At 39.7% G+C, this 14,302-nt stretch overlaps 1 protein-coding gene across 3 annotated transcripts in view; it reads right to left on the bottom strand.

Annotated features, from left to right (window-relative positions):
- The window catches only part of DNAH11 (dynein axonemal heavy chain 11), a 276,162-nt gene that overhangs the window by 147,033 nt on the left and 114,827 nt on the right, over nt 1-14,302 (bottom strand). For 2 of the 3 annotated variants that reach the window (XM_074268964.1, XM_074268965.1), the window contains exons 31-36: nt 11,324-11,455; nt 6,414-6,574; nt 3,200-3,356; nt 2,964-3,109; nt 1,673-1,789; nt 362-500 (exon numbers count right to left, since the gene is read on the bottom strand). In XM_074268964.1, the coding sequence (XP_074125065.1) occupies nt 362-500; nt 1,673-1,789; nt 2,964-3,109; nt 3,200-3,356; nt 6,414-6,574; nt 11,324-11,455 (852 nt within the window). Of the gene's footprint in view, nt 1-361; nt 501-1,672; nt 1,790-2,963; nt 3,110-3,199; nt 3,357-6,413; nt 6,575-7,306; nt 11,245-11,323; nt 11,456-14,302 lie in introns of those variants that run through there. The other variant, XM_074268966.1, reaches the window with a different exon arrangement.

Here is a 14,302-nt window from a genome sequence, read left to right as displayed (position 1 = left end):
ACAACCCTGGCAGTCATGGATTAGCTTATGCTCTTGAAGGACTCCCCATCCTGACGACAGATCAATTTGAATAGTCATTAATGTCAGAATTTTAAAATTCCAAGACATGAAAGTGAGAGTATATAATAAATATATGTATATTTACATATATATATATAATAAAACACAATGTTGTTTCATGGATTACTTGTTATTAAAAAAACACACAAGAAAACAAAAATTTGGAACTTTAGCTGAAGGCCATTCTTTTTTTCCCTTACCCACAAAAGGAATTAAAAGGATTTATTACTGATCCTTGGCATTTCAAACATTGGCATTGTAAACAAACAAAGGTTTCCTAGATCCTCCTCATGCCCCTTACCTGCTTGGAAAGCAGCTCCCGGCACAGAGTGTACAAGGTAATGAACTTGCGGGCTAAGAGGCGGGCATCCACAAAACCCTCCGCCACCAGCATGATTTCACAGATCAGTTCAATGTCAGGGGCCACCATGGCACAAGGTCTAAGAAAGAAACACACAGAGCTTCCGTTCTAAATGGGATAAGATGGGAAAGACAAATTGCTTAAATCCAGTGATTAATTTGTGCCAACATTCTAACAAGCCCCAAGAGAGACAGCAATTACGTCTGTCAATCAGAACTACTGAAAAAGTCTTTACTTACTTTGAATAAAAAATTCACAATTAGTCAGAGGCTGAAAAGTGTAGATTCCTTGGAACTGAACCCTGTGAAAAAGTCCTAGCACTATCTCTGAAAATTGTGGAATATACAGAAATGCTACCAGATTAAAGCTCTAGAAATAGAAATGTCTCTCAAGGCCATCTACTAGTGTACGTTGCCCCATTTTGTAGCTTAGCACAAAAAGGTCCACAGATTGAGGGTCACGCAGAGAGTAAATGGCAGAACCAGTATTTGAACAGAGATTATCATCCTTTTAGAAGCAGCTTCTGTTTAAGGTTTTCTTTTGTAGTGTTTTATTTTAGACAAAAATCTTCATGTAAAAATTAGAGATTAAATAATATTGTTTTCTTTTTTATAAATTGATCTCTTATCTTCCATCTCTTGTTTGTTTTTCAAATCATTTATGGGACCTTTGGAAAGTCTGTTTAATTTTTCAAAGCTGTGAGAGGAAAGCAGGGAACAGCCTTCTTATGAGATCAGTATTATGGTATATAGGAAAGGCTGCTGGAATGACTTGGTATCAAGGAATGGTTACCTGGGATTTCATTGATATCCAGGGAAGGACACTCCCTTGCTGAAGGCAAGTGAGCACTCACTCTAGAATTTATGGTTGTAAAGATTTGACTGGGGCACTGACTTGCCCAGGGTCACGTAGTATTTACCCCAGGTTGGACTTGAACTCCATTCTTTCTGACTTTGAGGCCACTATACCAGGTTGACTCTTGGTATCAGAAGAACTCTATTTTATTCCCAGCTCTGACTCTTATTAGCTTCATGAGCTCAAGTAAACGGCTTCCTCTCCTGACTCTTCCTATTTCTTTCTCACTATCTGCCACAGACCCTTCTTCAATGACAATGGCAGGAAAAGCACCAACAGATGAGCCCAGGGAAGTCCAAAGGAGTCAGGTCTAGAAGCTGCCTAAGTTAGCCTGGGAACCTTGGGGGTTTGGGAAGCAAAGGAGGGCAGCCCACTTGAGGACACATGAATTCTTACCTGAAAAGGGCTTTGAGATTCTCAGGCAGCTCTGTCCGACCAGCGTAGCCTGGGTTCATGGTGATGAAGATACCAACTGATGGTTTGAGCCGGATGTCTTCACCCAGGAACATGAATCTACCAGGAGAAAAGCAGAAGACAGAATGGAAAACATGTAGGAGCTGCTTGGGAGGGTTGAGCCCTAAAATCCATGCTCTTCCTAAAAAGGCGAATTAAGCAATTAATTGGGAAGGGTGAGGCAGAGAGCAAAGTTTAAGTGAGGGAAAAATGTTGAGGGAGGCTATTAGGAATTTGAGAAGGTTTGAGTGGAATTAGATGGTCCTTTTGCTTTTACAAATATATTAATCACAACCAGAAGAAGTCAATCGGACCTACAGCAGGAAGAGAAGAAAGGAAGCAAGAGGTATAAGAAGATGGTTAATGAACAGGGTATAAAAGAAAGAGGAAGTAGAAAAGAAGAAGAGCAAAACTATATTATAAAGCAGTGGTCATCAAACCCATTTGGTAAGAAATAAAAGTAGTGGATCAGTGGAATAGGTTAAGTTCACAAGACAATAGTCAATGACTATAATAATCTAGTGCTTGATAAACTGTAAGATTCCAGCTTCTGGAATAAGATCTCACTATTCGACAAAAATTGTTGGGAAAACTAGGCATTGATCAACACCTAATATTCTTTACCAAGATGGTAAATGGTCAAAATGGGTTCATGATTTAAATAGAAAGGCTGAAGCTATAAGCAAATCAGGGGAACAAGAGTTAGTCTACCGCTCAAATCTGTGGAGACCCATAGAATGCTGACAGAGTCTGGAAGGGTCCCCTACGTGGGTCAGATATAACTTTTGTAGAGCATCTGTGACAACGTGTCAACAAGAATCACCAGGAGGAGAATCACCACAGGGTTAAATCAGCACCAAGGAGAGAGCACCCACATCAAAAATACAATAACAGAGTATTGAAGACAGGCCCAGGACCACAATGGCCCTTTAACACTGAAATAGCTTTAATACCAAAAGACAAAGAGACACAAAGACAAGGGGAGACTTCATGGGAGCCCAGAATGCTGGAGCTGGAAGGGCCCTTGGAATTCATCTGATCCAAAGATAAGAGTGAGCTCTTTGAGTCACACAGGAAGTAAATGCAGAGTTCTCAGAGTCCAGCTCTGGCTGAGAGAGAGGTCACAATGGGTTGCCTTAGACTTCTGCATCCCTCATGATTGTTCTTGTATATCTGGGATATACTGAGGGAGAGAGGGGGGAAGGGAACCAACACACGGCCATGCTGCCCCCACCTCTTTCTCTTGTTTCTGATAGCATCATGTATCATCTTCACTTGCACAGCCACCACTGACAGAACCTCCACGGCGATCCGATTGAATTCATCAAAACACCCCCAGGCTCCCGTCTGGACCAAGCCTTTGTAAATATTGCCTATGGACTGAACGGTATGGTCAGAGCATGAGACCTCACTGTTCTTCAAGGGGGATTCTCTCCTGCCCAATCACCCTCAGGAGACACTTCACTGTACCTTATAGTCCATTTGCTCAGAACAGTTGAAGACATAAACCATCATGCCAAGGGCATGGCCCAGGTCCTTGGTGGTCTCAGTCTTGCCTGTGCCGGCTGGGCCGGCAGGAGCCCCACTCATGGTGAGGTGGAGTGACTGGGTTAAGGTGATGTAACATCTTGAAACAATAAAAGAACAGCACTATTGGTAACAAATAACTAAGTACCTCAACTACTAAGACCTGCTGAAGCCATGAAGTTAATCAAGAGGCTCCCATCTGGCTCACTTGTATTTATTTGTTTGCTTCTTGTCTACCTGTGTAAGTTCTTCAAAGGCAGGGACAATATTTTGCTTTTCTTTGTGTCCCCAGTGGTCAGCACAGTGTCTGGCACATAACAGGCACTTAAATGTTTATGGATTGATTCTAATCAGGCCAATAGCACAAAACCAGGAAGCTATTCCAGCTTTGGATAGTGTGATTAGTAATTATGGTACCCAAGGCAGCTAATTCAAAAGCTCCCTCAAATCAACTTGGAAAAACAATAGAAGAAGTAATAAAGACAAATTCAGTTGAGTGACAAGGGGAATAAATTATTATGGTTACCAGATTTTACAGCCTCCAAATCTTAGTTCTTTGAAAGAAAAGGCTTGGCAGCCCTATCCCAATCACCATTTTGAGGTTAGAGTGAAATGCTGTAATAATCAACTTTTTAAAAAACAGAAGGGTGATTGAAAAGAAGAGGATCTTTCATTTATTTCCAATATCTCCTAAGAACTGGGGCTTTGGATACAGATATTTTACTGCTTTGATGTCTTTAGATGCTAGATCCTCTTCCCCCAAAATTATCACATAATTAATTTGTAAATTCATGTTCTACATATATCTGTATGCACATGATTTCCCCCAATCTTATTGTAAATAACTCCTTAAGGATTGAGATTCTCATTTTTTGAGTATTTTGTATTTCCAGTGCCTGACACATAGTATCACTTAATAAATGTTTATTCATTCATTAGTTGGCTAACACCACTTGATGTATGTTTAAAATGTTCTCACATTTCCAAGAAAAGACTACTAATTATCTGGTAATTTTTAAAAGATTATTGTTTATAAGGAAAACTAAAACTGACATCTGGGTGATGAAATAGCTAAGAATTTACTTTGCCAAGTTGTTAATTCATTTAGACATTTTAAAATGCAACAAATATATCAAACAAGAGCAAGTTCAATTAAAATGGAATTTAGGACATCAGTTGACACATGGTCTTGTATTTAATTGCATTACTATGAAGCTATTTTTGAAAGGGGGGGACAGAAAGAATTTAAGAGATGGAAGACATAGTAAATCAGGAGAAAACAAGAAAAGAACAGAAGGCTTAGAATTAAAAGATGAGAGTTTTCTGCCTCTCCTGCCTTGGAGGGAGAGTCCATGGAAAAAACATTTTCTTGTATCAAGCCTCAGTTTCCTTATTTATAAACTGTAGAAGTTGGAATAGATTTTATCTTTAAGATCTCTTAATTCTAGTTCACCCTTGGGAGACATTCAGGAATCTCTAGACCTTGATTTCTTAATCTGTAAAATTGGGGATGGAGAGCTAAGTGGTACAGGGGTTAGAGTTTTAGACTTGGTCTCATCTTCCTAAGCTCAAAGATGAGCACTGCAGAATCAATGCTCTTGAATTACACCACAGAAGATTTGTGAGAGTCCTTTGGACAGCAGATCAAATTGGTCAACACAAATTAATTCCATTGAAAGGGCAAATACTGATAACTGAAGTTTAAATATTTTGGCCACATGAGAAGAAGAGACTCATCGGAAAAGATCTTAAATTGGGGAAAGAGGGAAGGCAAAAGGAAAAGAAGACAGCCAAGGATGAGAAGGATAGTGTTCTGGAAGCAACGGATAAGAGCTTGGCGAGACATGGAGAGATATGGGAGGATACAAGACCTAGCATATTATGGTCCATGAGGTCAGCAAGAATTGGACATTACAAAATTATGGAGTGGGATCAAAACAGGATCTGCAAAATCCTGTCACATTCTGAATTCTGATTCTTTGTGCATGAACCACTTAATTATTGGTGGTTTAGAGTCAGGAGGAGGGATGAGGAGAAAGAACGAGATCATTTGAGACCCAACTCTAGGAAGGTATCCACGGCCATGATCTGGCTAGGCCAAGTGGCTTCTGGGTAAGATTCACTGTCTGGCCAGGATCAGAGCCAGATGGAAGAATTTACCCATCTCTTTTCATGGCTGGATTTCCTCAATTTAAATCTTTCCATTTTTAGAAATCTAACAAGTATTGGCTTTTTACCATTCTTCTCCATGATTTTTTTTTAACCTTAAAGATATCTCCCTATACCCTGGGTAATTTTTTCCCCTAGCACAACTGTTACCTGATTTCTCTTCTTCCCCTCCTTCCTCCTACCAAGATTTTCCTTTTGTCAGGGCTGAAACTGGATGAGGTAACTGCGTTTTTTCCCCCCAGGGTGGGAGATTTATAGATCACATACATAGCTCTTGTTCTTCTATCACCATGTCCCATCCTGGAGCCAACTTGCTATTTTTCTTTTAAAGGCATGGAAATATCCCACTCACCCAGAGGCTGTACTCTTAGTTTTGAGGAAATTGAGGGGATTAGGATAGCAGGTAGCTAATTGTGGAACCTGAAGGAACCACACTGATGCAATTCTAGACCTAATCAGGAAATTGCATTTCTTCACTTTCCCTCTCCCAGTTTGATTGAAATCTAATATTTCATCCAATTAAAAAAATCAGGTTTCCTAATGTTATATTGTTTCCTTTCAATTAACTGGCCTTCTCTGATTGTTTTTATTGTGTAAAAGTAGAGTCCAGGCTTAAGCTGAGGGAGTTTGGTCCTGCTCTGTTGGGTAACTGGCCCGTATTACCTAATAAATCGATATGCTTGGAAGATCATACCTTTGTTTCCTCAGTCATTTCATCTTTCATCCATCATAGGTGTTACGAGCCAGTTAGCCATCATAGGTCAGTCTTTTAGCAATGTAGAATGCTGATCTGGGAAGAGGGCTTTTCCTCCCCCGGGGCCAGAGGAGTTCCCCCAAGCCCACCCTTTGCAACTATTCCAGGCACAAAATTAATGAGTCACAGCTTAGCCCTCTGTCCCATTCACCACTCAGCCCAAACCACTGTCTCAAGGAGCTTCCCTCCCCTCCCCAGCTCTTCCCCAAGATGAATACATAAAGCTATTATTACCTGTCAGTTAGAGGCGTAATAACAAGGCGAGGACTGTTCCCCAGATATTCATAAAAATATTGGAACTGAGCATCGCAGATATTGACAAAACAGTGCTTCTGAGCATCGTCCCAGCGGTGCCGAAGTTGGGACAGCCACGCAAAAGCCTGGGAGCTGATGACCTATGGACATGGCAGAGGTATTCTGGAGTTACGGGCTGCTGCTGTTGTTTAAGGAACTGGGAACTTCAAAAGGCAGCTTTACGGATAGTCATGTTGCACCCAAAACGCTCATCAATAAAAAGTTCTTCTCGGTTATTGCAAATTAGGATCACACCAAGAGAAGACAATTGTGGCCCAGTGGAGACAGAATTGACTTTACAATCAGAAAGAACTGTATTCCAGGTCTGTCTGGGACACATATTGATTGTGTGACCACAGACAAGTCACTCAACTTCTCAGTAACCGAGGCAACCAAGATTTTAAGTAGGTAAGGATCAAGCAATCAATACGTATTTGTTAGGTAGTCAATATGTTCCAGGCCCTGTGGTAAATAATGAGAACACAAAAGAAGTAAACACGGTCCCTTCTCTTGAAGGAGACAATGTTCAAGACCAACCATATACATACAAGATATAAACAACATAAGAGGGACTTCGACCAGAGAGAAGGCGACTAGCACTGGGGGACTAAGAAAGACCTTTTGATGAAGGTGGGATTACCAGCTTGTACTGGGAGAGAGAATTTCCACAACTGGGAGTTCCCAAAGCTAAAGAATTCACGCATCCAAATCTGTTCCCCATTCCCCAGACAAAGTTAAATATTGTGAGTGGGGGTTGGGGAGGGAAGGAGGAAGCCTTTATCTTAATGGGACTTTTAATTCCAGATTTCATCATCCATTGATCCAGGCAATACCTTCCATGCTCCTCTGATGACTCTCAAGAGATCTGGCCATTTTGAAAAGCTTTTCTGGGAGGCTCGAAGCCGATGGGATCAGTTAGAGCTCGTCAGCCTGGATTCCTGTGTACTCAAGGGACAAACGCAGTGGGAAGGACCCATACCACCCAGCCCCATTAGAGCTGATAATGAATCTATTTGCCACCTAGGGTACAGAGCTTCGTTCTTTATTAAAATGATTTAAAAATAATTGCTTAGAAAGATGTTTTGTTTTGTTTCCTCTTTCTGTATAAGCCAATAACTTGGAATATAGTACCTTTCAGAAGCTGCTTGACTTCACCCACTAGAATTATGGCCTGTTATTATTTGAGAGAATGAAAAAGCTAGGAGGGTCTTTAAACTGGTCCTTAAACTGGTAAAGGTCCAGAAGAGAGGCCATGCTTCAAAATGGGAAAGGAAGAAACCCACAGATCACCAACCTGCCATTTCTCTACTCTCTTCAAAGGGAGAGGGACAGTTGCATAGTGGCTAGAGAGCGCTGGTCTCAGGCTAGGAAGACTTGCATTGACAAAGGGAGTCTCTTCCCTAGAGAATTCCTTAGAGCCGAGAGGCCACCCAGATTCTACCACTTGCAACCATGGAACATCCCTGGAACAGCATTAGTGGCTAAACTAGATGGACTTTTATCTCAGAGAGATTCTTAGAGTGCCTGAAAATGGGGGACAATCTCACAGAACAAACCCAAACCTCTCATTCTTCTATTCAATCCTCTAAGTTGGATAAATTAATCAAGCAGCTCTGTGGGCTCCCCATCCACTTGCAAGTCGCAGTCTGGATATGGGGTCTTCCTCTGCTTTGTTTTTCCAGGGTATGTGGATTGGCAGGTAAATCTTTTCTAATTGAAAACTGAACTTACTTACAAGTCTCTGGGGCTTGCTGGAATCCTCATGACCCCAAGTCCAGACACACGAGAGCCTCTGGAGGAGCTCGCCAGTCCCAGAGGAGCCATCTTTGGTGGGACCTGCACTGGACACTCTCCATACCAGTGGTCAGCACATTCGTAAGTGTTGTCCCTGCCACTGGACACCTTGTTTGATATCAATTATTAAGATCAAACAAAATTGTATCTGCTGTTGTATCATTCAACTGATTCTAATACACGAGTGGGATTCACCATGCTGGATGAGGGCCCTTAAGGCAGTATTTTGCTCTCCTTAATTCAATGTTGTTGTTTTTAAACAGTCGAGCAATGAAACATTCAGCGAGACCATTTTTTCTCTGTGCCCTCCTAATACGTGACGTGAAGAGGTGGCCTGCTGTGCGATCACATTTGGACAAACCTGTGTGTTGCTCCAGCAGGCAGGGGCTTGTTGTCTTTCTGCTTTTATCCAAAGCCCAGACTAGCTACATGCAGACAGGCTTAACATTTGAGGGGTGACAACAGATGGTAGAAATTTTTGCTCCCCGCAACTCCTGAGCTTGGTCTGTGAAGATGTGATGGTTGGTGAGCTGATCTACGTCTGCATGGGAGCCATAATCAGAAAAGAGAAACTCTCTGAGGCAAGGGCGAGGAGGGAGCACATGGCAGCGGATTGGAAGGGGGAAGTCTAAGTCCAGTGGGGCTCTAAGAATTCGAATAAACAAAACTTGGTCACTCACTGGATGGAAGCATTGTAAGGAAGAGGAAAGGGTCCAGAGCGTAAGACCCAAGGTTGCAAACTGGGCACTGAGAGGATGGTGGTCCAGTAGAAATCAAAAACTCCAGCAGGGGGACAACGTCATCTAGGAGGCAGCTGGGGATGCAGAGCTAGAGCTTGGGGAGAGAGGAAGGGGAGGTGCATTTCACAGCCATCTGCCTGGAGAGATGGTTGAGGAAGGAGCAAGTCTATGAGGTTCTAGGTAGGGGAGAACAATTCAGTTTAGTCTAATCTCCTTTTAATGCGAGACAATGGGCAGGGGAGACAGCAGTCTGTATGTACATCCACTTAGGATAATTTACTTCGACTCGAGCAAGGTTTTCATGGTATCCCACCCTGCATACAAATGAACAAACTGAGAAAGCAGTGATCCCAATTACCCCGCACAGGCTACTATACAGCTGAGCTGGCTGCAAGGTCAGAGGCACAGAATAATTATCAATTTTTACCAGTAATCTAGAAGATAGCGTCGGGAGCATGCTCATAAGTGTTTAGATGCTCCTGAACTGCGAATGGTCTGACTCTCAGGCTGAAAATTATAACTCATAACTCACTCTGACACTCCTGATGAGTAGACAGAGGCCCAGACAAGAGATAATGTCGCATCAGTTCACCTGAGGAAAAAACCAAGGCCCTGCAAAATGATCTCAGGGATGATCCCAGGCTAGGCTATAGTAAAGAAGAAAAAGATTTTGAGGTCATAGTGGTCACATACTGAAGGAGTCACCGATACCATGTACTCTCTCCTCAATTCCATTTTGCAGAATTCTCTTCCAGCCCAAGGGCCACCTCCTTTATGAAGTCTTCCCTCTCACTACCCATTTTTCCTTTCTCCCTACTCCAATTATTATATTTGCTCATCTCTGTTTATCAGATCATAGATCGAGTCATCATTTAGTCCAAGATGTTCATTATGAGGAAACAGGCCAAGAGTAGTGGACTTGCCGAAGGCCACAGAGCTGGAAATGGGACCTTCTGGCTGCTTCCTTCAAAGTCCGGCTTTTCCACTATGCTCCCCTCTGATAGAGGGCGAGCACCCAGAGGGCAGCCACGGGCCATCCCCAGGATCTGGCAGAGAGTACGCACTCAATAAAGGTCTGAAGAAGTCTCCATTGAAAAGACAAGCACAACATAAAGGCTTTCGTAGAAATAATGCCCATAAAACTGACCAAACCTTCCCGTCCTCCAACTTAACTCACTTTCTCCATTCTAACACACAAGGGAAAAATGGGGGAAAATGTCCATCAATCAAATGGAAAGGTTCAAAAGGTTAAGATTTACTCAGGAAATAAGAATTATTGAGCCAAGAAAAGAGGTGACCTTGTAACGGTTTTTCAATTGTATGAAAGACTCCTTATTGCACAGGCACCATAGTGGACTATTCTCAATCTAAGATGAGGCCATCCTTAAAGAAATGCCCTGAGGAAGATTAAAACAAGCCCAAGAGAAGTTACTGATATCAGAGTCTTAATGAGAGGGGCAGCGTAGCCCAATGGATTAAAGAATGGTCTTGGAGCCAAGAAGAAGATCTGAGGGTCAAAACTTGCCTCTATGTGACTCCAGACAAGTCACTGAACTCACCGTCTCAGGCACCATTTGCTTTGGGGGAAGGTTTCCACTTTGGTAGCCCCCATTTCCCTGAAATCACAAGTGTGTGCAAAAAAGTAAAGGATTTTGTGGTTAAACACATTTAGCAACCTCTGATTATTTGGAAGTTTGTTTTCAATTCACACTGGTGCTCTATCCACAGCGTCACCTAACCGCCCCAGGAAAATTTCTTAACAATTAGAGTTACAGAAAAATGGAATAAGATTCTTTGGAGATGGTGAGCTCTTCCTCAGTTGGGGTCTTTAAGCAAAGCTAGATGGCAAATAGTTCTATTAGAGAAGGGATTAATGATCCTGGGTAGCTTGGGCTCACAAGACTCTAAGGTTCTTTCCAGGTCTCACATTCTGGCCAAATAGGTAACCGATTATAAATATGGAGGCCAGAGGTGACATTGAGTCACCACCCTCAGGAGCAAACCAACTGATGAAGAGAAGGCTTCTTTGGACCCCAGATATTTTCTCTGGCCATTCATGAGTAAGGAGATCAAGGGTATTAAAATGTTCTCCAAATAGGAAAACTCCACAGATGATCCCAACTTTGCAAAACCAAAAACTATAGCAAACATCTCAGAGAAGCTAAGGTCTTCTCACTTGAAATTAAGGTGTCTTTGGAGCTCAGAGTCTGACTCAGTGTTTGTTGATTCATCACTGGACTGTTTTGAATGGGAACAAGTATCCTGTGAAATGTGCTCAAGACACATCTGGACCTCCAAGCCCTTGAACAAAATTACCTTCTGAGAAACCAGCTTGGCCACGATATCACGGGCATGGACATCAATGGTGCAGATGGTCATTATCTTCTGCCGGTCTCCTGGGCTGAGCTCACCAAGAAGCAGGGTGATCAGTGTGTTTAGCTGAGAGACCTAATAGACAAAAAGCGTTCTATTTAATCCTCTCATTTGACCAGCTCTATGTGTCCTGCCTCTCTGGCAGATGATTCACATGCCCCAGTTAACTATGGGAAAAGATTTAAGGGGACAGAACAGGAAATAATGAAGGTGAAAAAAGAAGAAAGGATGATGCTCAACTTGATTGAGTAACCCTTCTCAAAGGGTTCTACACCTTCTAAAAGATTAATCCTAGGAACTCCACATAGCATTTTTATGATACTTTAAGGTTTGTAACTTGCTTTACTTATATTTCCCACTTGATCTTCACAATAATCCTGGTGGTACTATTATTATTCTCATGTTACATATGAGAAAACTGAGCCTCAGAGACACAATACAGCTTGTCCAAAGTAAAAAAAAAATTATATTAGAGGAATCAAATACAGGCTTCACATAAATATATTTAAGCCTTACTCCTACTATGCCCAGTGTATTTCATTTTTTATTTTATTTTTATTATATTTTGGGTCCCAAGTTGTCTCCCTCCCTGCTTCCTAACCCCAAATTCAAGAGGACCGACATTAGATATAGATATATACATGGAACCATACATACTTCTATTTATCAGTTTTTTCCTCTGGAGGTAGATAGCATTTTCTTTTGTAAATTTCTCATAGTTGATTACTCAGAATAGCTTAGTAATTCACAGTTACTCTTTGAATAAATATGCAGTAGGTTACTGCATACAACATTCTCTTGGTTCTGCTCATTTTACTGTGCATCATTTTCAAGCAAGTCATTTCATGTTTTTCTAACATTAGACTGCTCAGCATTTCTTATAGTGGTATTCCATCAAAACTTATTTAGACTTTCCCCAATTGATGGACTTTTCCTCTCTTTCCAGTTCTTTGTCACTACAAAGGGAACTACTATAAATATTTTAGAACATACAGATTCTTTTCCTTTTTTCTCTGATCACCTTGGGAAACAGAACTAATAATGTATTGCTTTGTCAAAGGGTATAAACACTTTGATTAATTTTTGGGCATAATTCTGAAATACTCTCCAAAATGGTTGGATCAATTCCTAATTCTACCAATTCCTTTTAATCCTGGCCACATTGGTTTTATTTATAGAAATCCTTTCTAATTCAATGTATTCAAAAGTATCTATTTTATATTCCACAATACTATCTGTTGTGACTTCATAAATTAATTTCCTATCTTATCTTCAAAGTTTAGATTTTTACATTTACCAAACATAAGATTACTACAATCATTTATTATGTTTTGCATAACTATTCTATTGTACTCATTCCTCATTATATTTTTAGTTAGTAGCAATTAATTATAATAGATCACTATAAGATCTCCTTTCTTTACATTTTTCCAATAATTCCTTTGATATTCTTGACCTTTTCTTCTTCCAAATGAATTTTATTACTTTTGTGACTCAATAAATTAATATTCTGGAGAATTTAATTGTTATGACACTGAATGAGATTAGGTAGAATTGTAATTTTTATTATACTGACTCAGCCTATTATAAATTATTAATAATTCTCCAATTATTTAAATCTAACTTTATTTGTAAATTGTCTTATAATTATGTTCATATAGTTCCTTGAATGTTCTTGGCAGGTATATTATAAAATATTTTATGTTGTCTATGATTATTTATTTTTTATTATTATTATTATTATTATTTTTTTTTTTGCTGAAGCAATTGGGGTTAAGAGACTTGCCTAGGGTCTATGATTATTTTAAATAAAATAAATTCTGTTAAAAAGAGAAAAAATGTTGATTGAGAAAATCTGAATGATATGGATGACACAAAATTTAGCAGTTTCCATCTTAAAGGAAAAGAATATCTGAAACAGAAGATGAAGCAGCTTGGGTTGCAATCAAGAGTAACCTATGCAGCAAAAGTGAATATAATCCTTAAGGAGAAAAATGGATATTTAATGAAATAGCAAACTTTCAAGCATTTGTGATGGAAGTACAAGAGATGAATAGAAAATCTGATATTCAAACATAGAACTCAAGAGAGGTATAAAAAGTTAAGCATGAAAGAGAAACCAAAGGGACTAAATATGTTTAAACTGTTTACATTACTACATGGACAGATATTTTTAATTCCAAAGACCTTTACCATTATTAGAGGAATAAGAAGGCTTATACTTAAACATAAAACATAAGTATGAGTTGATTATTATGAATATTACATTCAAAAAATAGGGGGTGAGAAAGAATTCACTGGAGAAGGGGAAAGGAGAGGAAAAATGGGGAAAATCATGTCACATAAAAGAAATGTGCAAGGAAGAGCTTTTACGGTGGAAGGAAAAATGAGGTGGTGGTGGCAGACACTATTTTAATATTTTAAGTTCACTTTCTTGGAATTATAATATATATACTCAGTTGGGTATAGAAATATTTCTTCTCTAAGAGGGAAGTGGGAAGTGGAAAGGATAAGAGAAAGATTTTTATAGAAGGAAAGGAAAATTATTAAAGGTAATGATCGGAAGCAAAACTGACCAAACAGGATAAGAAGAGAGAGAAGGATAAATTAGAAAAATTGCATGAAGGGAAAAACACAATTATAATGATAATTGTGTATGTAAATGGGATGAACTCACTGATCAAAACAAGAATTGAATAGAATGGATTAAAAACCAGAATGTAATAATATTATTTATAAGAAATATACTTGAAATCACACATACTTCAGTTCAAGTGAAAAAGAGAGGAATATCTATTAAGATCTCAAAGTAAAAGCAAAAATAGATCTAACTAAAAGGATAATAAAGTAATATTGATACAAAAAATATATACACCAAATGGTATGGCTTCTAAATTCTTAAAAGAAATGTTTAAATAAGTT

The sequence above is a fragment of the Sminthopsis crassicaudata genome, chromosome 5 (genome assembly GCF_048593235.1).
Source record: "Sminthopsis crassicaudata isolate SCR6 chromosome 5, ASM4859323v1, whole genome shotgun sequence".
Lineage (NCBI taxonomy): Eukaryota > Metazoa > Chordata > Mammalia > Dasyuromorphia > Dasyuridae > Sminthopsis > Sminthopsis crassicaudata.
The sequence above is the reverse complement of the archived record's forward strand: the minus strand, read 5'-3'. Positions and strand labels throughout refer to the sequence as shown.